Raw genomic sequence first — 24,036 nt, forward strand, 5'->3', positions numbered from 1 at the left:
AGCCTTTCTTTTTGATGTAAGTATATTTAGATGAGAGGAATGAGGTAAGAAAGATGTAGGAGGACAGAAAAGGTATAACTAAGGAATAAGAAAGAAACATGAAGACTTAAATAAGTTAAGTTTTATTTTCATTTGCATTCCCCCAGTTCTTTTCCCAGAAAAAAATAATTTGTTACCTATTATATTTTGGGTTATACATGAACATTTGGTTTCTATAACAATGAAAAGATTTCATGAAATCATGTGTGAGAAGTATGTAGGTGGAGAGAAGTTATCTTAAATGTAAATCTTTGGAAGATGAAGATGAGTAGAAAACTTGAAAAACTAACAGGAAGGTCTTAGTGCCAAATACGCTGTGGGTACAGAGAAACAGATCTTTCCTTCTGTTAATTCTGCAAAACCAAACCAAAACCAAAACCAATTACCATTTGTATTAATCACTTTTCTATTCCTGTGATACACCACAACTAAGGAAACTTGTATAAGGAATGATTTGTTTCTGGCTTACAGTCCCACAGGGATAAGAGTCCAGAAACAGTTGAGAGCTCATGTCTCCAACCACAAGTAGGGAATGGAGACCCAACTGAAGATGGAAGGGAGCTTCAAACCTCAAAGCTCACCCCTGAGTGACTCACTTCCTCCAGCAACTCCACACCTCCTAAGTCTACGCAAATAGCCAAACAGCATCAACAACTGGGTATCAAACATTGGAATGCCCAAGAAAATGGGGTTCATCTAATTCAAACCACCCAACTATCTGAAAATGAAAAAAGAAAACAGTGGAGTAACAAGCAAAGGAGTGCAATAGGAAACAAGAACCATTTTGGACAATTTTTTTCTTTTTAAAATATTATTTATTTAATTTATAAACAATCTTATTTTACATATCAATCCCAGTTCCTCTCCTTTCCATTCTCCTATGGCCCCACCAACCTCCCCATCCCACCCCCATTCACTCCCCAGAGAGGGTGAGGCCTTCCATGGGGAATCATCAAAGTCTGTCACTTCATTTGGGGGGACCTAGGCCCTCCTCTGTGTGTGTATCTGGGCTTAGAGAGTATTCCTCCATGGGGAATGTTCTCCAAAGTCCACACTGGTTTCACTGTCAGAGGTCCTGTAGACTTCCCAGGCCTTCTAACTGGCACCCACATTCATTCAGAGGGCTTGGTATGGGCCAATGCTGGTTCCCCAGTTTTACCACTGGAGTCTGTGTGCTCTCATTTGGTCAGGTCACAGCTGTTTCTGTGGGTTCCTCCAGCACAGTCTTGACCCCTTTGCTCATCACTCCTTCCTCTCTCTAGTTGGATTTCAGTAGTTTGGCTCAGTACTTAGCTGTGAGTCTCTGCTTCTGCTTCCATGCCTGAAGGCTCTAAGACGGCATATAAGATAGTCATCAATCTCATTATGGGGAAGGGCAATTAAGGTAGGCTCTCTGCTATTTTATTGCTTAAATTCTTAGTTGGAGTCATCCTTGTAGATCTCTGGACATTTCCCTAGTGCCAGATTTATCTTTAAACATACAATGGCTCCCTCTATTAAGGTATCTCTTTGTCTTGCTCTCTTCTGTTCTTTCCCCGACTCATGTAGTACCTGTAATCTGTTTTAGTAAGGGTTAGTATTGCTGTGATGAAACACCAAGACCAAAATAGGTTGAGGAAGAAAGGGTTTATTAGGCTTACACCACTTACATCATAGTATACCGTAGGGCAGGAACTTGAACACAGCAGGAACCTGGAGGCAGAAGCTCATACAGAGGCCATGGAGGAGTGCTGCTTACTGGAATATATTCCTATAAAAAATTTAAGTGCAAAATGAAACATTTAGATAGAATAACCACAAGAATATATTTTCATTGTAATACCAACACATTTTTTTCTTTACTAAGCCCATTACTCCAAAGAGGATGGCTAAAGTTTTAAAAAAATTTAGAGAAAGAATTTTTAATGTATGCTAAATCAGTTACATGTTGCTCAATTATTGTGTAAAATGTTAAGAATAAAAATATTAAATATCTTTAGTAATAGAATATTACTACACAGATTTAGTAATATTCATTTAGTAAATGAAATTACTTAAGACCAGTGGTTCTCAACCTTCTTAATACTGTGACCTTTTAATATAGTTTCTCATGTTGTGGTGACCCCCAACCATAAAGTAATTTTCTTTGTTGTCAGGGATCTCTGGGGCCTTCTGGGTCAAGGGTCAAGGTCAGAGAGTGTAGAGTGTGCTGTTTGCCAGTCCCACAACCGGGAGACACGGAGTCAAGTCATGCAAGATCTCCTTTATTGTGTAATGGTGGAGCCCTCTTAGAGTGAAAAACCCCAGGGTGGGGAAAGTATTACCCAATAATTTCAAAGGTGTTCCTGTGTTGTATATAGTGTCCTAGTCCCTCTTGGGCATGGTCTGTGAGTGTGATGACCTCATCTGGTGTGACTTCGGGCAACCAATTGTTTTTCTTAGTAAACACTCGAAGCCTCGCCTCCTAAGCTTCTTGTAATGGCACTGGTGGTCAGCTTTGGACCACTCCCTCTTGTGGTTGGACAGTCATCAACTTGGGTCACTCCCCCTCCTGCCGGGACATGATCTCCACACTTTGTGACTTCATAACTATATTTTTGTATTGTAATGAATCATCATGTAATTATCTATGCTTTCTGATGGTATTTGGTGACCCCTGTGAAAGGGTCATTTGACCCTCTGAGGGAAAATGACTCATAAACTGAGTGTGTAAGCATTTTGGGATGGGTCGGGACTGGATGGAACAGGAGTCGGTCAGGTATTCTGGCACTCGGGAGTCACAGAATACTGAGACACAGCTCAGGTGGAAAGGTATCCTGGAGCTCGGGAGCCAAGGACCACCACAGGTTGTAGTAAGCTTAGCTGCTTACAGACTTGCCTCAGAAAAAGGCTTCTCCATATCTGCTCCACTCCGGCAGGACAGGGTCTTCCAGCTGGGTATGTTTGCCTTGTATAGCAGTTTTGCTCCACAGGAGGTGGGCGAAGTTGCTACAGTTCAGTTCTGCTCCTGGAGAGCAGAGAGCCAAGTGTAACAACTCTACTCTGCCAAGGGAAGGTTTCCCAGGTAAGTGTTAGAGCCCTGCTTGCTCTGCTCTGCTCTGCCCAGGGTCGCCTCTGCTCCATTGCAGCAGCAAATTGGAAGGCAGCTAGACCAGCCAAGCTGAACATACACAGGGTTTATATAGGGATTCTTGGGGGCGGGGGAAGTTTTTCCAGGGTAGGGATTGGTCCAATTTCAGTGCTGAGCTCAGATTGGCTAGAGCTCTGCTCAAGGTTACTTTGTTACACAGGATTAAGGTCAGATTTGGCTGTGATTTCAGGGCCAAAGTGTGTTTCTTTCTCTGGTCCTTTTTAGCCCTTTGGCTCCAATTTTAGGGCCAGGGTGCATTTCTTTCACTGGCTCAGATTCCAGGGACAAAGTGTGTTCCTTTGGCACTGGTTTCAGGGTCAGGGTACATTTCTTTGGTTCTGGTTGCAGGGCCAAAGTGTGTTTCTTTGACTCTGCTCAGGGTGTGTTTCTTTGACTGGTCCCTTTTCCCTACACTGAGAAACACTGCTTTTGTCTTTTCTGTCTTTAATATGGCCTCTTTTCCTATTGTCTGTGTATTATTAATACATACACAAATTTTCAAATTTAATTGAAAAGAAAATATCAATGGTGGCTTAGTATTCACACACACACACACACACACACACACACACACACACACACACCAAAACAATAATGTTAGCACTGGGGAGATAGAACCATGAAAAAAAGCCTTGCTGTGGAAACATAAAAACCTGAGTTCCTATCCCCCAAAGCCACATGAAAGCGGTACATGATCCTATACATGTGTAACCTGAGTGCTCCTATTGCAAAACTGGAGAGACATACACAACAGCATTCCTGAAAGAGCTCCTTGGCCAGCGTGCCTGCTGTAGGTAGCAGTGAGCAACAAAAGGACTCTGTCTCAAGCAGTCACCTTGCTCAAACTTCTGTTTAATTCTTTACTCTTTCCCACAGCTCAGATGAGAAAATAAATTTTCTGATTTCTTCAAGATTAGGCACTGTTGTTGCCATTAAGCTACTCCCATAATGTGTCTTTTTATGATACATGTCTAGTGTTCTTTGGGAATTTATAAACATACACATATATTTACTTATATTCACTCTCTGGTCTCTCCCTAAGTCTTCTCAGATTTACTATACATTTCCACTGTCCCTCCCAATTTCAAGCCCTCTTTCATTTTTTTCATTTAAAATATAATTTAATTTGTGTTGCCTATCTATTCAGAAGTGTGCTGTCTTGTACTGGAGTACAGCTGGTTTACCAGGGCCACTTCCTTAAAGGAATCTGATTTTTGTTCCCAGAGCACCCATCAACAGCCAATTGTCCATCAGCAGGAAGTAACACTCCTCCGTCTCTCTCCAGATCCCACCAGAGTGTTGGCTGACTTTATCTTGTGTGGGTCTTGTGCAAAAAGTCACCACTGCCACATTAACTTGTTGTCTTATGTATGTGTATGTGTATACAGACATGCTACAGTGTGTGTCTGGAGGTCAACAGACAATTTTCCATAGCTGGTTCTCTCCATTGACCATGTGGGTTCCAGGGATTGAACTCAGATCCTCAGGCTGGTGGCAAGTCCCTTCATAAACTGAACCATCTCAATGGTCCTCCGTTGATACAATTTTACTGCTGTTGTTGTTTGGTTGGTGTTTCTGGTTTTGGAAGGAGGGCTTGATTTTGAGATAGAGGCTCACTGTGTAGTCCTAGATGGTCTTGATCCTAGTATACAGACCAGGCTACCCTCAAACTAACAGAAATCACTCTGCCTCCCCAGCCACCCCAACCAAGATATATTACTCATTGTTTTAAGTTGGATTTTTTTGTAAATGTGAACATCTTGCTATGTACATTAACTTCTAATAACTCAATACAGAAGTTGGAAGAAATATTAGAGGCATTATTAGATTGCGCCCAGTAACATCTTTAGTACATTCAGCTTCTCTTTGAATAATCACGATGAGATGCACTCATGCAGCATCTTACAGGATATTCTACTTAGTCACTATTATAGATAAGACAGATCTATCCATTTCATATAGCACCCATTTGTCAATGCTCGTTATTGTTCTACAGAAATATTAAGCAATTCTATTCTCTCTTTGACTATATGTCATATATTTTCCATTGGATCATCATTTTAAAAATTACTTTAGAGAGGGATTAATTATAAGGAACTATAAAGCAGTCAGATGAAAAATAAAATAGGAATTTGTATTAACTTCGCAATGATTTTCATAAGCAGAAGCTGCACTTCACTATTAGTGTTTCTTATACCCTTGCAACAATAGTGCACTATGCTCTATCATTAGTAGCAAGGAGTGGATATTTAAAATTGTATTGCTATTGATTACCTAATTATTTTGACAATACATGTTATGTTTGAAAGTAAATTTGAAAATAGATAGATTTAAAGAAAAACATAGGAAAATCATTACATTCTATTTTAAGTTAGTGATTATCTGACATAAACGTCTTTAATGACTGACAGCCAGCTTTTGACAACAATCTGTGGTGATAATTGCCATATACTCAAATATGAAACATAAAAGCGTATTAATTTTTGAAATTCAAGTCTTGAAAACCATAAAAGAGTAATCTTTCATTTAGGGAGTGAGTCATATTTCTTGATGTTTTGTCTGAGCTTTCTGAAAGTTATCAAGAATACTAGAACTTGCTAGAAATGTGTGTTGGAACTCCTTTCTTAGCATAAAATCATGGTATGTTGTTGAATAAAATAATAGTAACCCACATTCACTGAGTTCTTACAATATTCCAGAAACTGTTTTTAAAGTCTTCTTTTTCTTTTTCTTTATGTTTTTGCTTAAGTCATTTATTCTCACTGTACTTTTGGGGGGATGTTATTTTAATTCCCATTTCACATCTGGAAAAGTCAGGTTTCAAACAGACACTCTAGTTGTGGAGTTTAGCTTTCCTCTTATGTCCTAATGCTTGCCCAACATGTGCCAGATTAAAATGATGAAACATTCCTCCTCAGTTGTCCAGTGTATTGTGAAATACCGGCTGTATCAGAGCAACTGCCTTTTATTTTTATGTTATGCCTACTAGGACTCTGAAGTTCCTGTCACAGTTATTATATTTCCTGTCTACATCCAGAGCAGAAAGAAATTGATGTCCTGTCTGTTGAAGCCATAGTGACCCCTCCCACACTACCATGTAAAACAGTTTTGAAGAAAAAAAACATAAATTATTTAAGCCTTTTATTATATTCTTCTGCTTCATTATTCTCATCTGTGCACTACCTTTTAGGAATATTCACCCCTTTCCAGTTCTCAGTATGTTTCCATGATAGCCATTCTCCTGCATGGTAGATATTGGGGGAAACCAAATGACAGGTCCTTGGTGTTAGTGTGTATAGATGATTTTTCAGTCTAGTATTACACACAGATGCCCTAATCCTAACCCTATTCTATATGTAGTCATTTAAGTAAGATCTTTTCCTTTTTTACCTAGTTTTGTCTATCTCTGCATGAGACATCTTGTTTCCTACAAAGGAGAGTAAATTTAAATTACACTCGATGTGGCTGCTAAATGGTCCAATGGGAGGAAAAGGTCAAACACTTTGGGGAAAGTCAAGGTCTGGCATTAACTATTCAGATGTGTGATCTTCCTACTCCCCATGCTTTCACAGTCAATTTATGTCTATGATTCTTCTCTAGTAAAATGTATTATTAATCCAATAGTTACAAAGCCTGCCTACATATCAGCCTACCTTCTCTGTGCTCACTACCAATTCCCACTGTTACAGATTTCTTTACAGTCTTAAAATGCTAGGTTTAGTCTATGACACCCAGAAGTGGCTAAATAATATGCTAGTTTTGAAAATAGTTGTTTTTATTCTTTTTCCTTATGTCTGTGTCTGTGTGTAGGTTTGTGGTCATGAAGTGCCCAAGGAGGCAAAAGGTACTGGATTTCTCTGGAGCCAGAGTTACAGGCAGTTGTTAACCACCCAACATGGGCACTGGGAACCAAACTGGGGTCCACTGTAAGAGCAGTATGTGGTATTAACAGCTGAGCCATTTCTCTAGTAATGATAAAATGCTCCTTTAATATACTTAGAGGCAATGGTCAATTGTGAGGGAAACAAATCTAGCATCACTGGGGGAAAAATAACTTCGCACATATCCAAAGTTTATTTTCAGAGAGTAAATCTCTCTTAGAAAATATGTGCCTCCAAGTGAATCTCTCATAGACGCATGGACACTCCAGAAATAGACCCAACTTTTCATTTTACCTCCGGTAAACTATGGGTTGTTTGGTGTCTTGCTTCTAAAGAAAAAAAATTACTACAATGAATACAGTAAGCTTGTTATTAGTGCACATTTGACAACATAATATTCTCCAGGTGATAAAGGTTAATACCAGCAGTCAGGTGACAATGTATCTCTGATAGTTCATAATCAAAACATCACACAGGTCCAAATTAAGGGTTAGTCTGAAAAAAAAAAAACAATTGCAAGTGTTCCTTAAAACTGTAGAGTGTGACAGACATGGAAAGTGTCATAGGCTAGAGAAGGCTCGGGATTGAAATGTTCAGAGAGAATGTTGACCTTACAGAAAAAGTACATTAAGGAAAACAAAACACCAATAACAAATAATAAAAACACCATTAATAAAATGTGGGGTTTAGGTAATTATATGCTAATATTAACTTTTAAAATATTTCTTTAAAATTTATTTACTGTATTTGTAAGTGTACCTGTGTCTTTTCATAAATTCACATGCACCATGTGGCTGCAGGAGGCCAAGGAGGCCAGGAGGCATCAGATTTCCTAGAACTGGAGTTACAGAAAATAGTTGTATAAAGTGAGGACATGCCTACTCCAAGGTATGGTTGAGAGGGAGGTTTTAATTATAGATACGAGGGAGAGTACAGCCAGAGGTATTGGGAGATAAAATAATACATTGAATTTAGTCAAACTAAACCAGGCCATGAGACGAAGCAGGAGTGGGGCAGAAAAAGAGGAAGACATGACCAAGAAACAGAGGCAAGAGAGAAGGTGCCAAGAAAGCAAAGAAAGGAAGATAAAGACCAAGAGGTGCATGGCAAAAATGGCAGGGTTATATAGAAATGAGAAACTGAGGCAAAGGGAAGCCCTTGAGCTGCAGAATGTTAGGGTTGGGAATGGGGTGAGAAGAGCTGAGAAGAGGCAGAATGCCAGCCAGCATGGACTCTGCAACAGGTCTTTGTGACTGAGAGAGCCTGGAGGCCAGGATGCTGTTTGGTATGCTAATAAGCACCACAGTTAGCTGTCACTCCCATTTCTTTTGCACCTGACAATCCAGCGTTTTTGTTTTTGTTTTTAACTGTGATAACAACATAATCGTTTCTGTCACTGCTTCTTGCTTAAAGTAGAGTGCCTGCTTGTTGGGTGCCAGGAAGGTTGGAATGCCAGTCAAAGGCCAGGAATGGAGGGAGTCAGGCAATGGCCAGAAACATCTGGTTCGTTGTTTCACTGGCTGCCCAGGTTTTGGCATATAAAAGTGAAGATATGCTGACTTCAAAGGTATAGCTGAAGGGGAGTTTTCTATTGCACATACGAAGGAGAGTACCTACAGAGGCATCTGGAACAATTCAGGACAGGGAGAGACAGTAGGACACTTAACAGGGCCAGCAGACAGGACTTGAGAGAAGGGGTGGGGTAGAAAGCAACAGAGGAAGAAAAAAATGACCAAGAGAAAACACACACACACACACACACACACACACACACACACACACACATGCATGCACACGTTCCAAAATAAAAGACAACCACAGAGTTTTCTTTATAAAGAAAGAAAACTGAGATGGAGGGTTTAAGCATTTTCTCATGATTTCATAGCTAGCAAAATCAGTGCAGAATTGGGAATAAAAGTTATTAGGCGAGAGAGTGGCAGCGATGAAAGGTCCAGGGACACAGGAAAAGGACAGTGAGTGCCCATCATCCCACATGACTTGAGGAGGGTGCATGTTCCCAGGTCTGCTGCTGCTTACACACTCAGAGTGACTTTTGGAAGAGAAGTTTTATCTCTTAAGCTGGGCATCTTTTACAGTGAATGTTAAGCATCTGAAAATCATTTTCTTTTCTCTGACAGGGTTGTATAGTGTTATAGAATGTTTCCCCTCTTTTATTAGTCAGAACTGGTGTGTGTGTGTGTGTGTGTGTGTGTGTGTGTGTGTGTGATTTAGTAGAGTGGCTTATAAGCTATGGTCTTATTAGTCCAACAATGGTTGTGTCCCTCCAAAAAGACCAAGAATGCAGTAGTTGTTCAGTCCATGAGACTGGCTCTCTCAAAAAGTCCAATCCTATGATGGAGTCTCAGATGTTTCCTAGAGAGCTGCTGGTCTTCAGTCAATATTGCAAAACAAAGAAAGAGTTTCTAACACCAGGAAAGAAATGCCTCAGCAGCAAGATAGATAGATTAACCACTGAAAGTGAGGCAAGCAAGCAGAGTACAAACGCTTCCTTCCTCCATCTCTTCTGTGGGACATGAACAGAAAGTGTCACTCAGATTGAGGGTAGGTCTTCCCACATCAAATGATCCAATCACTAAAGTCCTTTCCAGGTGTGGTAGCTGCTTGCGCTTTAGTTGATTACAGATGTGGTCAAGTTGACGGCCAAGGTTAGCCAGCACAGCTCCTCACATTTCATTTATAGGAGATTGTGTGTCAATTCCAACTCTTTTAAAGGTTTCTGATAGATCCATATAGAAGCATAAAGTTACTGATCATTTTGAGTTTGGGGATGCTATAAAGGAAGAGTCAGGATTTAAGAGATGCTGACAGGTGCAAACAATGCTCCCTTTTTGTGGGTCTTGCCACCTAAGCACAAGGCAAGGGCAGCATGAATGTGTCTCTGTGAAATTTTCTTTTGTATCATTTTCCCCTACTTCCTAGCTATAGAACAGTCTTTCTGAGACTGTTCCTTTGTATTCCCTCTTCTATACTAACACCTGAGTACTGGGCATTTTATTCAAAGGCATGACTTCACTAATTTAAGCAAATGTCACTATCAATTATTTAACAAACACAGGAGTAGAGAGGCTTTTTGCAAAAGTAAGATATATTACCACAGGCAGAAAGTATCTGTCCATCCCTTTAGTTATTATTGTATTTTAATTATTTTCTTCTAATTTCAGATCATCAGAAGAAATAAATTTCAGCCTGAAATATAAGAACAGAAACATCTATAAGAAAAAAGCACATAAACCTTGCTATCGTGAAATTATACAAAAATCAGCCAGTAAGTATTTGCTGTTGACACAGTCCTGAATGGCATTTTATAATATAATGGGAATAGGGCAAAGAGCTATGTTGTCTAGCATGAGTGTTCATTTCTTCTTAATAAATATAATGAGTGATTCTGTTATCTTCTTCTGATGAAGGAGAAGGGTAAGGCTTGGTCCTATTAAACATCACGCAAGGTTTCTAGCATACAGAGCAAACGGTGATGAGTGCTTGACTTAGCACCCTGACTCTCAAAGAAGGTCAGGTCTAGCACCATCAGCATAATGGAACACATTAAAAATGAAAATCCTACTACATCCACCCCCTTTTCCTTCCTCAAGGAAAAAAAAGAATCGGAAGCCAGGGTGGTAAGTGGTGACTCATGGTTTAATAAGCTCTCTGAGTGATAATGTGATGCATAGAAAGTTCACAATCTATAGGCATAGGGTAGGCCTTATAGAATGAGTACAGACAGCATGATAGTACAAACATAGGTCCTTTCTCTAAAGAACTATCTGCCACGGAACACAAAACCCTATCTTGAGCTAGCATCTATTGATTTCTCTTTCATTACTCATTTGTCATTTGAAACAAAATGGTTTTTTTTTCAGTTCATTTAAACCTTTGTTTTTAATGTATGACTCACACAAGTATTTCGCTTCTTCACAGGCAAAATTAGTAAAATACTACTGTGGCTTGTATTATAGTGGAATGAAAAAGTACCTGTCAATTCCAAATTTTAGATGTGTTTTTCAAAAAATCCCGAAAACATTCTCCATTTCACAAAGGATATAATTTTCTTGGAGATAAAAGAGAAATTGAAGCCTTTCCAAAGCTGTAGGATATTCATTTTCAAAGGAATATTGTAGAAAAATACACAAAATGCGAAATAAATGGAAAGGAGGCCTTGGTTCCTCTTTGTCCTTTCAACAGAAAGAACTCTGGGTTTATTTTCAGCTGTTCTTAGAGGATGTGGTAATCGCTGCAGCTGCACCAGCTGAGTAATAAGAAGGTTAAATTTTAAAAAGTGAATTTGGAATCGCATTAGCTCATTTCAGAGTTAATGACACTGTCCTTTTCTTCTCTTCCTTCCCTCAAATTTGCTGCTTGAAGGCACCTTTAGGTCCTTATGCCTTAGCACATTGAAAGAGCTTCCTGAAGTGAATCAACCTGCATTTCTTCTAGACCCCCACAAGTACTTTAAGGAAGAGCCAGAGGAAGATGAGCACCGAATTCCAGAGCTTCCTTTGCTCTCTGAAAGTAAGTCCTCAGCTGGCTTGCCGCCACCACTCTTTCTTCACACAGCTCAATCAAAGCAGAAGGAAATACAGGAGAACAGCGTGGAGACAACACAGTTGCCTTGTAGAGTTGCCATGAAACGAAGTGTTCTGTGGTTGTCAAGATTTACATCTCTGCTCTCAGTAATAAGAGACAGCAGGCTGCAGTATGTGAAATGGCTGTTTCTATTGTGTCCCTGTTCTGAAGGAAGACTGCCTTGGATACCATGAATCTGCCATAGATGAGCACCTCTCCTCCCCAAATAACCTTCATCTTCAAAACCAACACCAGGGATAGAAACAGCATGAGATACTAAAGACTTAAGAGTCTCTGGCAATCTGGCTCTGTTCTTCCCTAGTCACTATAAATAGAGGCTACTTAAAGTGCTTTGTCTCAGAGGCTCCCAGTGCAGTGTGGGGCTAATAAGAGAGGACTAGGGAGCCTCATGTGAAAAAATGCAAGTGAACGATCTCTGAGCATTTTGACGCAGCATGTGCACAAGAATGCTCTATTTTTCAGATTCTTGCAGCCATTGCCGTTTGTGAGCATTTAAAGAATAATAGCCAAACATCTTTCCCACAAAAGGAGCCTGGTGGGAATTCAAGCAACACAACCTGAAACTGAGAAGGCATATGGGCACTGTAGGGGATCTTGTTTCAAATAATTGATGAAAATGGAATGTTTTCAATGTGCGATCCTGAAAGGAACTGAGCTACATGGCAGTCGGCTGAGACTCATAGTCTCAACTTTTTCAGTGTCTGACACAGGGCTCAATATCATTCTTGAACAGTACCTTTGTAAGAGGATATTGTTTCTTATAGCCACACTCGGAGACATTTTTCAGTTATCAATGAGAACAACTGCCAATTCTTATCACTATTTCCAACCTTCCATTACCACATTGCTGGATCTTAAACTTCCCCCGTTCTAAATTTGTACTCATTTGCTTATTTTCTTGAGGTTTTTCTGCTCAATCAGTGTTCTACTCAAATTAGACCAATCTGAGTAACAAATCTTTACAGTGTATAAGTACAGAAGTACTTAAACAGAATCCTTGCTCAGCCTTGATGCAGAGGAGAGGGGTTTGGTCCTGACAATTTGATGAGCCAAGCTGTGTTGACTCCCCAAGGGAGGATTTTCCCTTTTTGAAGCGTGGATGGGGTTAGTGTGGTGGAAGGCGAGAGGAAAGGGAGGGGGGGAACTGTGGTTGCTTTGTAAATTGAATAGAAAATTAAAAAAATATTATGACTATGTGTGCTGAGAGGATGGGTCTGAGGATGAAGTATTTGCTACAGACTATATTTTGGATCTCCAGAATCCATGTAATTGTATGAGTGTGCATGGTTGCAGCCTGTAATCCTAGCACCTAAGAATTAGGGAAGTCTCAGAGAAGGGATCCTGGGTAGGGATTTGATGGAGACATCCGATTTAGGACTGAGCATTCCAAGGTCTCTCAATCTTTGCACAGTTGTAGGTCTCTATACTTGTTCCCACCTATTGCAGGAGTGTTTAGTGCCCTAGATGTGGTGCAACTTGGGAGAATGAAGCTTACAATTGAAGTGGATTAAAGTCTCATGCAATATCCAACTTTATTCAGAACATCGGACAGTTTATACTGTAGGAGCTAAGAAAGCTCAAACAAGGTAAAGTTCTTGTTCGTTCAGTTATAGATAATCACAAGGACAAGCAGCTCACAGCAAGCACCACAAACTTTCTCACAAAGCGTTGAAACAGATAACACCAGCCAACTGTAATAAATAATTTGAAGCAAACTTGTGCCTGTCTGCTATACTTGGGAGGGGTACAATAACACATTCCAAGAGCAATCCCATGTCTTTTGAAGAGACTAAGCTCATAAGACTCTTTCCTTGTTTTCTCACAATCATTCACTCTGAATTCTCTTCACTGTGGTCCAGGATATTCTTGGACCATGTTCTGACATAGTAGGAATCTTCTCTGATGATGGCTGAGGAAGACACTGATGTATGAGTATAGCAAAACATTTCTAGGGGTCATCTTATTGCTGTTTCTTTAGCAGACTTTAGTATTTTGTTTTTGTTCTATGTCCGTGGTCTATCTAGTCTCAGGCTCTTGGTCACTCCATCAGTGTCAGGCATGGGTTCCTTCTCATGGAATGGGCCTTAAATCCCATCAATAGGTGGTTGGTTACACCCAAAATGTTTGTTTTGTTTTAAATGCAGTCTTTCTATGTTGTTTTGGCTGGCCTCAAACTCCTGAACTGATATGCTTCTCCTGCCTCACTCTTCTATGTAGCTGGAACTACAGCAGTATGCTCTTGTACCTGCCATGCAGGCAATATTTGTTTATAATAGTAATTTTACAGCTCTGATCTGCTTACACTGGTTAATCTTGGGTTGTTTTCTGCTGTCTGCTTTTCTTCTTGGTTATCGATCATATTTTATGACTTCCTTGTAAGTCTTATAAAGTTTTGTTGTTCAACAGAAATTTAAAACTTTTTATAGATAACGAAGGCTATTTAGTTCTGAAGAGAGAATTGTCGTCAACTCATGTAAATAAATTTGATAGACAGGGCTGAGGCACAGTTTTCACCGGTCTTAGAGTACTTTTGATTTAGAATGCCTTAGACTTCTGCCTTTTTAAGTAGAGGAATAATGTCCTATAAATCTTGCAAGACCATAGGAAATATTTCTTTGCTTTCCCAGTCTACTGAATAGACTCCCGCCCCTACCAGTATTCAGAGAATGCAAAGGGAATATGGACCAAAGCTACTGCATTTCTTTGTATTCCAATATATTGTACCACCTTAGAGAGCTATCAGAACATTTGGAGCAAAGTATACACTTCCATCTCAAGACAGGATTTTGCTTTGTCCAAGCTGGTCTTAAGCTAACTATACTACCCAAACTGGCCTAAAAGACCTAATTCTCATATTCTTGAGTGCTGAGACTAGGTCAGGCTCAGTCATACCCAGCACAAATCTGTCTCCTAAAAATGTCCACATATGACATAAGGGAAACATTTGCCAATATCAGGTCATCTAGGAAAGGCTCCATGCTGTTTTCCCCTTTAGTTAACATGTCATCTTTGCTTCCTGTACGTGTTCTCTGATGACTATAAGAGTATTATTTGTGATTTTACTGACGTTTTCTTTTGCTTTGTATGAGAATGATGACTGTCCCCTGCCTACAAAATCCACCACAGAAACAAAATTCTTGTTGAAAAGGAGATAGGAAACTTACCCGATCATATTCATATTTTAGAAAATTTTTCAGGAACAGTGTGGAGGGTGTATGTAACGTGGCTAGATTGAAAGCAGCTTAGTATAAGAGCTGAGGTGTGTACAGTCCAGCTGTCTTCTATTCCATTTTGCCTCTCAGTGGGAACTTGCAAATGTGTGTATTACATCTCTTACTATTGGGTTTCTCATCTGTTAAGGTAATGATACCTGACTGGTGAAACTATTAAGGTTAATTACAGGACACAACAGCATATACTAATCACTTACCAAGTGGTATATTATTATTGTAAAGATGAGAAGATTCTGGAGAATAACTAATTTGAAAGTCTTTAACGCTGAATGAGAAGGACCACATGCCCTGATCAAAGACATAGAGCTGTTGGATTACTATGCCAAAGCAAAAGATCTTCACTGAGAGAAGAAATTCAGATGAAGGTGGTTCTATTTGGGAAATGTCAGTTTCAGGATTTGCTGAGAGGGAAGTGTCTGTGGGCCATCTAGGAAGGAAACTGGCCTTGGTAGGAAGGAAAGAGAAAGCTTTGAGGACTAAATGGCATCACAGTTAAGACACACATATTTTAGAATTAAAGTTTAGCTTTTTTCATCTAATTTTTAAGTGCAATATGTGGACATTCCAGCAACATGGGCTTTTAGAAATGGAACACTGGGGGATACAAGAAGGAGGCCTTCAGGCTCGGAGTCATTACCCCCAGGAAACTATGAAGCAGTAACTTTTTTAGGGAAGAATTTCCATTTATAAAGCTTAAAATGGGGAAACAACAGTGAATATTACTTGACATCTGTGCTATAAGAGGCATTTTTTCCAGGTACTGTCAACATTCTAGACTATTACTTCGGAACACGGGGCACTTTCAAACACTTCTTAATCCCCTGGTGGCTTTTCAGTTTTAGCTATTGCACTCTTTAGTATCTGTTTGTATTCTCCATCTTTCTTTTTCAACTTGAAACATCCTGTGTTCCCTCTCTTTCGCTTCCAAGTTGTTCCCAGTGGGTTCTCATTCCCCTTTTATATGCTGTATTCCTAGTGCTTAAAGTAGCGCAGGCTCAAGTTTACCGGTAAACCCCCCAAAACCATTCATACATACTCTATGAATCCTTAAAATTTCCATTGTAGAGAGTGTGTTGTATTAGGGATACTTTAGGCAAAATGGGTTTTATAATTATTGTTGTCCTTCAAGACAAATTACGAGGAATTATTAAAGAGATGATTGTATTCAGGCTGTTGTCATAGGGAGGACTCTCATTGAAGAGGGTCAACTCAGAGGATGGGAAGGAGGCCTGTGTCTTTGCACAAGTGAAGACATCATCTTTGAAAACAATGTGAGTCTTTGAAAACAATGAAGATGGATAGAGAGGGTTGTGTCTCAGTAACATGAGAGCAGTTTGGGTCTTTTGTGATTAATTGTTTCTGGAGCACAAGAGAGCGATGGGAATTCTTCCTCATTTCTACTTCACAAAAGCTCAGTCTCAGATAAATGTGAGTGTTGTCAGGCTCTGTTTTGTGGATAACCAGTGAGTGTCAGTTACTGCTGAACAAGCCCTGAGAGGCCAGAAACCTAGACACAGCAAAGAAAGATCTCCCAGGAAGCTTTGCTGGCAAAGCTCCTGCAAAAGTTGTTGAGCCACAAGTTTCGAGGTGACAGCTTTGGATGGCTGAAGAAGCTCCCAGGATAAGTGGATCGTCGCAAAGGAACCTAGAGTTTGGCAGGTCTGGGCTATTGAGATTTAGCTCCTAGTGATGTTTTTGGGTGGTGATGAGAGGGTGGCATAATTGGAAAAGATAGTTCAGATGGTTGTAGCTTGACACAGAAAATGAATTGAGAATTAGTAATGGTATTTTGTACAGGAAAACCAGGTAGAGCATAATTTATACACAGCCACCCAAACTGCCATCTCCAAGGAGGGAAGGAAGTCAATTCAGTGTCCTCCAGACAGGAGAGTTGCATATCCATGGCCTGGTCAGCTTCCTGATGTTGGGACAAATGTTTGATGATATTCAACAGAAAGAAAAAGTATTTTGGCTCATGGGTTCAGAGGTTTCAGTTCATGACTACTTAGCTTTGCTGCTCCGAGCCTCAAGGTAGGAAGCAGGTGGCAGGGGAAGACATTACCTAACTGGACCCAATAAGAAAGTCAGGAACGTGTGCCTCTAGTTCAAGTAACCAGTGACCTAACTTCTTTTCATTAGACTCTGTCTCCTAAAAGTTGCATCCCCCAGCAATGCTGGTGATAAACACCTCTAACAAATGGGACTTTGGGTAATACTTTAAATCAACCTACCTGGAAATTCACAAAGAGGTAAAATAATTCGAGACCAGTCAGCTTAGCCAAAATCAAGGGAGTTCAGGATAAAATACAGTTTTACATGGAAGCAGAAGATTTTCCTCTATGGCTTTTATAGTATGGATGAAATGTACGTACATAGGTTTTATTCAAAATCATATCTTTCATATTATTCTATAGCTTTTTTCAATAAGGTAAATTGGGGTCTATAAAATTATCCAAATATGTAAAAAAGATATTCTGGGGCTGGTGAGAGGACTCAGTGGGAAACAGCACCTGAAGCTTACCCTGATGACCAGAGTTCAATCCTGGGAACCCACAGGGTAGAACCGGAGAACTGACCTCTATAAATTCTCCTTTGATCTTCAATTGCACAGTGTGGAATGCATGCACCTGCCCCCCCCTCACTCACACAAACACGTATACACAAAGATTTATAAACATGTAGCCAAAAGGTGTATGGGAGAGGTAAACACAGTGGCGTATAAGAGCATAATTAAGAGTCATATGAAGACTGCCACTTTACTGCCTCACCACTTTTGTCACCAGCTTTTTTCATGATTTTTAAAATTGAATATAGATTCTCCTATCATACAATACATCCTGGTCACATTTCCCAGCTAACGGTAGCTTGATAGAGGCTGAAATTGAACAGCACTTTGAAAATGCTTATCTAGAACTTACATTGAGCAGTTCCCTTCAGAACATTACAAGTTGGGCATAACAGTTAGAGAGGCACAGAGTCTCATTCTTGTTGAGTCTGTGTGTGTGTGTGTGTGTGTGTGCGTGCGCACATGTGTGTGTGTTTTAAGATTTATTTATTTATTATATATAGTGTTCTGCCTGCATGTATTCCAGCAGGCCAGTAGAGGGCACCAGATCTCATTTACATATGGCTGTGAGTCACCATGTGATTGTTGGGAGTTGAACTCAGGACCTCTGGAAGGACATGGGAGTTGAACTCAGTGCTCTTACCTGCTGAGCCATCTCTCCAACTCCAGAATGCGTTTTCAGCAAGTGAATCTCATGTCCATTATGTGCAATGGAGTTAGATACAGGACAGTGAGTGGGATTTCGAATGTGGCTGTAAATGTGGGTGAGGGAGGTTTTCAGCAGCCTGAACACTCAGATTATCCACAGCTGGCTCCTATGCACTGTTTACATGGAATCTTACATTCTCTTCAGGTCTTCTTTCAATATTTTGCTGCTGTTGTCAGTCTGACGGGGCCGCCAATTAGTGGGGAAAAGAAGGGCAGATGGCAGCAGATAAACCAGCTTTGTCATTTGCAAGTCGGGACATCATGTTACTTCGGTGAAAATGGTTTTCGGTATTTCACAACCAGCACATTCTTCATTCTCATCACTTTAAAAATACTTTGCTGTTGTCATTCTAGAAAATGTTGTCAGACAGCCAACCATGAAATGATGTGGTGAGTGGATTAATGCCATACTTTTCCAAGTATTAAAGAATGAATGCAAATGGTCCCCAATAACAATAAGATTTTTATTTTAAGATTTATTCTTACTTATGTGTGTGGGTATGTCACTCTGTGTGCATATTCCGTACACATCTGTGCCTTTAGAAGGCAGAAAAGGGCATTGAATCATCTGCTACAGGCAGTTGTAAGCTGTCCAAAACTGGTGCTCTGGGAACTGAACTCAGGTCCTCTGAAAGAGCAGCAAGAGGCCTTGAGTGCTGAGACATCTCTCCAGCCCATAGATGCCACTTTTTACCTTTACTTTTTATTACATATCTTTGTATTTATCTCTATCTGTGTGAGAGACAGAGAGAGACATGGAAACAGAGTTGGAGAGAACATGTGCATGCAAAGTTTAGAGGGCAACCTGTTGTAGTTCATCCTTTCCTTCTGTTGTGTGGCTCCTGATGGTCGCACTCAGGCGTTTACACTTGTCATCAAGCGCCTTTACCCACTGTGTGGTCTCAACAGGCCCTAGACTTTGATTTTCCATGACTGACTTTACAGTTAAATACATGAACTTATAGTCACGATACCATGGAAACCTACACTTTTATCACTACTATTAAGCTCCAATCTTCACAATGTAAGGGTCTTAAAGTGTAATATTTGATCTCCTTCCATTAACCAAATCCAATACTGTGTGCTAGGATATAAGTATATGAGAACAGGCAAGGGTTTTGCTCTGTTGATTTATCATTTGGAGGAGACAGGCAGTAGACAAGTATTGAAGCTTGAATATGACGTGTTCTTCTGATGTATTGACTGTTTGGTCCTCAGGTGGTGGAGCTATTTTGGGGAGGTGGTGGAAACTTTAGAGAGATGGAGGAAGTTGGTCACTGGGACCATGTCTTTGAGAGTTATAACGTGTTCCTGTCCCCTTCCTCTGTGCTCTACTACTGTGAGGTGAGTACTAACTAGGGCCCCATGCTCCAACCACCATGCGCACCCTCCCCACAGTCACAGGGTCAAAGGAGCTGATGAGCCAAATTTAATGATCCCTTCCCTAAGGTTGTTTTCTCAGTATTCATCACGGCAATGGGAAGGCTAACATGATGAGTAAATAAATCACAGAGAATCTAAGCATGCTGCTTAGTAACCAATTTCTGTGCAGAAAATGAGGCAATGTAATGTAGTACCTACATTATCCAGGAGAGGGCTGTATTCGCGGATCCCATGAAGTACCCAAGGCACCCAGAAGAGAGGCCTGACTGGAGAGGCAGCCCCACAGGTATCCTGCATGTCAGGCAAATTCTGAGAGATGGAATAGTTCAAGTATTGTGCACAAAAGCGTAGAAGCAAAATTAATGTCTGTCATGGGCAGAACAAAGGTCATTGTATCTGGAGGTAGTTGAAAAGTCTAGTACAAGAATGGAGTCATAAGCATGTCAGGGATGATGTCATATGAGACTATGGTGCCCTCATAGGGAGTTTCGTTCTTTGAAAGTCTGAATGAAAGATCTCAGAAGCTTCCAAGATCTATGTGACCAATGAACCAACTAATAATGGCTGTTGCTAACCCTTCTGAACAAGGATTCTGTAAGATTCTTTAAAGCTTGTCGACAGTGTTTTAGGTTCCTGAGTGGGTGCTGTGTTTGAAGGATACAACACTTCTTTCTTAGGATTATACAACAGATATCATCCCCAAGTCACAGAGGCCACAACAAATTCACCTGTCTTCATGATCTCTTGCAACTATTCTGTAGTGAACAATAGTCAGAACTGAATCGGGGAAATATAATCAACATGGTCTTATATTGAGTAGGAGGCGGTTAAGGCTGGGTGGGGTGCCAAAAGCAACTACAACATACAGAGAGCTCAGTCGTAAGGGAAGATGGATATGCTGGACAGAGGAGTTTTTTCCTTTTCTTAGAAAAGCTTCAGTACTACTTTTATGTCTTCTAATTGGTTAGGTCAGACTCACCTAAGAGATCTAGAAAAGTTAGGAACTATTATTTACACCTGGAAAACAAATTCCTAGGTACTACTGGTAGCTGGAGTCTAGTCAACATGTATGTGTACAGCGAAGCTAAGTGTTCTTTTAGAATCCTAAGAAATTTCAGTAAGTTGCTTCTGTTTTCCTGTAATTATTTCCTCCAATGGCTGACTTGCTTCTATCATCTCACAAAAATGTTGAGGACAAAGTTTCTCTGCCTTCCCTGTAGATGACCTCTCCAGTTCCCACCATGATATACTTCTAAGGGTTCTCTCAGTTCCTTGAGTGTTTGTTGTTTTCGTTTGTTTTATGTTGCTCTGTTTTGTTCTCTCTGGGGGCCGCTGGTGCTGGCCTTCTTAGACTCTCCATTGTGTAATTTTCTTCTTTGTGTGACTCTTGCCATCTCAGCTACTGGGCTGTGTTCTTCATATCCTGTAGGCTGCGGATTGCATCTTCCTCTTGAGTTTTTATGAAAATGATCTGTATTTCCAGAATGATTTCCCCTCATTTCTCTTCTTGAAATCCATTTTAAAGAATAGAAAGGGAAAGATACTGAATTTTATGGCCATGTTTGTTCTAATAGTAAGAAGTGTTTTGTCTATTATTGTTTACTTATTCTGTTGTTTCATTTTGTGCTTTTATCTTATTTATCACATTTTATTTTACTTCTAATCTTTGTGGGGAGTATAGGATGGTGTAGGGTATCCGTGTGTGTGTGTGTGTGTGTGTGCGCGCGTGTGCACACATGCACACACATGTGTGCATGTGTGAGGATGCACGTGTGGATGTGGACATCTGAGAACAGCTTCAATGCTGGTCCACTGCTTTCTCCTGGTAACTGAACACAGGAGACGGGCTTCTGAGTGTTATCCTCCCTCTTCCTCCCCTTTCACTGCAGGCACAGTAAGATTATAGACATTCATTCTATATGCATTATAGACTGAATTTAGTTCTATGTGCATTCTGGGATCCAAATTCCTATCTTCATGTTTGTGAAGCAAGCCCTTTATCCTCTGAGTCATCTTGCCAGCCCAGAATATCTCTATATTATTAAGCTGGTTAGTATTCCTTTGTTTTCTTTTTCAGTGTTCTGTAGATTAGCATTTAGCATTCTCATTAACCAAGCTTCTGTTTCAGCCCATGCTGTTATTTTCCTTTATTCTTCTGTTCTATTGTACTGAGTATCTCATGACATGGAAAGTAGTTCCTGTTTCTCTGGACTTATGCAAACTTTACTTTGTCTAGCCAACATTTTTATTCACCTTTGTCAATCATTCTTCATCTCCACCTTTGTGATAAGTAACTAAAATCCTGTCTGCATTTCATCAGCTTCAAGAAATAGTACTAAGATTTGCTCTAATCTTTATATATATATATATATATATATATATATATATAATAAATTCTCAATTTACTTATACATGATTTGTGTTAGCCTGCTTTCTGTTAGCACCATATGGTATTCTTCATGATATTTATGATATAACCAGCATAAGTACTGTTTCTGCTTCTAATCATTTCAGATAAAAGCCTATGAGTTAGGCATACTAGTGTCCTGTAGCCTTAATACAAAGCATTTGTATAATGTACTTCCAGTGTGCATTTGTTCAAGACAGAGCTACACTGCTGGTCAACCATAATTTCCTTGAACACATGGCACAATTTCTTCCCACTAATTGCTGTGTAGTATCAACAGCCATAGGAATAATTTGCCTCTTCCTTTTTTATTTCCTTTTTGAAGCTATAGATTCCTGTACATTGGAGTTTTTTTTGTTTGTTTTTTGTTAAGGATATGATTGCAGATGTATGTGTTTAGTCATTCAGACAGTCAAACTGTGTTTTGATTATTTTAATTCTCTTATTTCAATACAGAATAATTTGTTCTGGGTTTTTACAAGCCCTTGGTAGCTGTAAAGTAGATTAAAAAACAGAAACAGAAAACACCAGCTTATTTAGTCCTCACCCTTAAATCACCAAGCTCTGTCATTACACACATAAAGTGATAGGACAAGCTCTGGGTGGGGTAGGGGAAGACAGAGATACAGGCAGAAAAAGAGGAGGGGGGAGAGAGAGAGACAGAGAGAGAGAGAGACAGAGAGACAGAGAGGGATAGAGGGAGAGAGAGAGACAGAGACAGAGAGAGACAGACAGAGAGACAGAGAGAGACAGAGAGAGACAGACAGAGAGACAGACAGAGAGAGAGACAGAGAGACAGAGACAGAGAGAGACAGAGACAGAGACAGACAGAGACAGAGACAGAGAGAGACAGAGACAGAGAGACAGAGAGAGACAGGGAGAGGGGGAGAGAGAGAGCCTTCAATTTAAACAAAACTAAAATGAACAGCAGAAGCTTAGAAAAAAATCTCCTCTGTACATTCTTGGTTCTAGAAACATAGCTTTTCAGACAGAAACTTGAGCTTTCTCCCTGCTACTTTATTTAACCGAGACTCTTAGTAGATGTGATTTTCATGTCATTTTCCTCCTCCTTTTGTAGCTTTGAAAGCTGTATTTGATGAGAAAATCCTGTTTCCCAAAGAAATTCTCGATCATGAAAGACAAGACAAGCAATTATGTCAAGAAGCAAATGGTGACATGAAGATAAAAAGAAAAAAGAAGCAATTGTGATCAAACAGAAAACAAACACAGCTCTGTGACGTACAGTCTTCAGACTCTGTTTTGTTTTCACTCAGAATCATCCCTTTCTGTATAATCTAAGAAGGAATATAAGACTGGCTTAAGGTGGGGCATGCCAGTTGCTTTTATCAGAAGAAGTTCTTTTACCTAGTTGTCCCTGTAATTGCCCCTGTATGCAAACACTTATAATGTGTTTTATTATAAAATATCCGTTAACATTTATAAAACACTAGCAATTCATTGAAAACAATCATTTGAAATTTTGATGTTCCCCCTCTTTATAATTTATTTTTTCTTAATGATTTTCATATTGACAATTAGACATTGACAATAGGAGCATGTCTTAATTCTTTTTAAACATGCTAAAAAAACCCAAAAATATATTTTTGTAATTTTAGCTGTACAAATTTGTGGTGTACACTGTTAAAATTTGGTATGTTTTAATGATCAAATTGGAATTGTCAGCATTTAATAGGTATTAAGTATTTTCAAGTAGTTTTGCTTAACATGCGATCATTGAGCCTGTGAGTATACTCCGTGAGGCTAATATTTCAACACATATATATTATATGTAGTAGTCAAATCATGATAATACATATTTCCAGATAATTTTAGAGTTGTTTCCCTCACTTATGCCCTTAATCAGAGATTGATGGGAGTAAACTGCTTCTGTATTTGAACACTGAGTGGCAAACATTAAAATGAAGCAAAGTCCTTGCAACATCGTAAAGTCATCAGTGTCCAAGAAGAGCCCAGTATGCAATGTTTGTTCTTAAACTTACTCATTTTCCTTGTGGCAAATCTTTCTTGATGTTCATCATGCTCTGGGAAATCAATATTGCTGTTATTGTGTCCTTCAGAAAAATGAATAAATTCATTTCCACATA

General features: G+C 39.7%; 1 protein-coding gene across 1 annotated transcript in view; it reads left to right on the top strand.

Annotated features, from left to right (window-relative positions):
* Wdr49 (WD repeat domain 49) overlaps positions 1–24,036 on the top strand; it is a 174,685-nt gene extending 150,649 nt beyond the window's left edge. The window contains exons 16-18 of the mRNA XM_040752640.1: positions 10,212–10,315; positions 11,413–11,559; positions 23,010–24,036. Coding sequence (XP_040608574.1) covers positions 10,212–10,315; positions 11,413–11,559; positions 23,010–23,140 — 382 coding nt within the window. The 3' untranslated portion in view covers positions 23,141–24,036. The remainder of the gene's footprint in view (positions 1–10,211; positions 10,316–11,412; positions 11,560–23,009) is intronic.

This window comes from Mesocricetus auratus, unplaced genomic scaffold, assembly GCF_017639785.1.
Source record: "Mesocricetus auratus isolate SY011 unplaced genomic scaffold, BCM_Maur_2.0 Super-Scaffold_100009, whole genome shotgun sequence".
NCBI classification, from domain to species: Eukaryota; Metazoa; Chordata; class Mammalia; order Rodentia; family Cricetidae; genus Mesocricetus; species Mesocricetus auratus.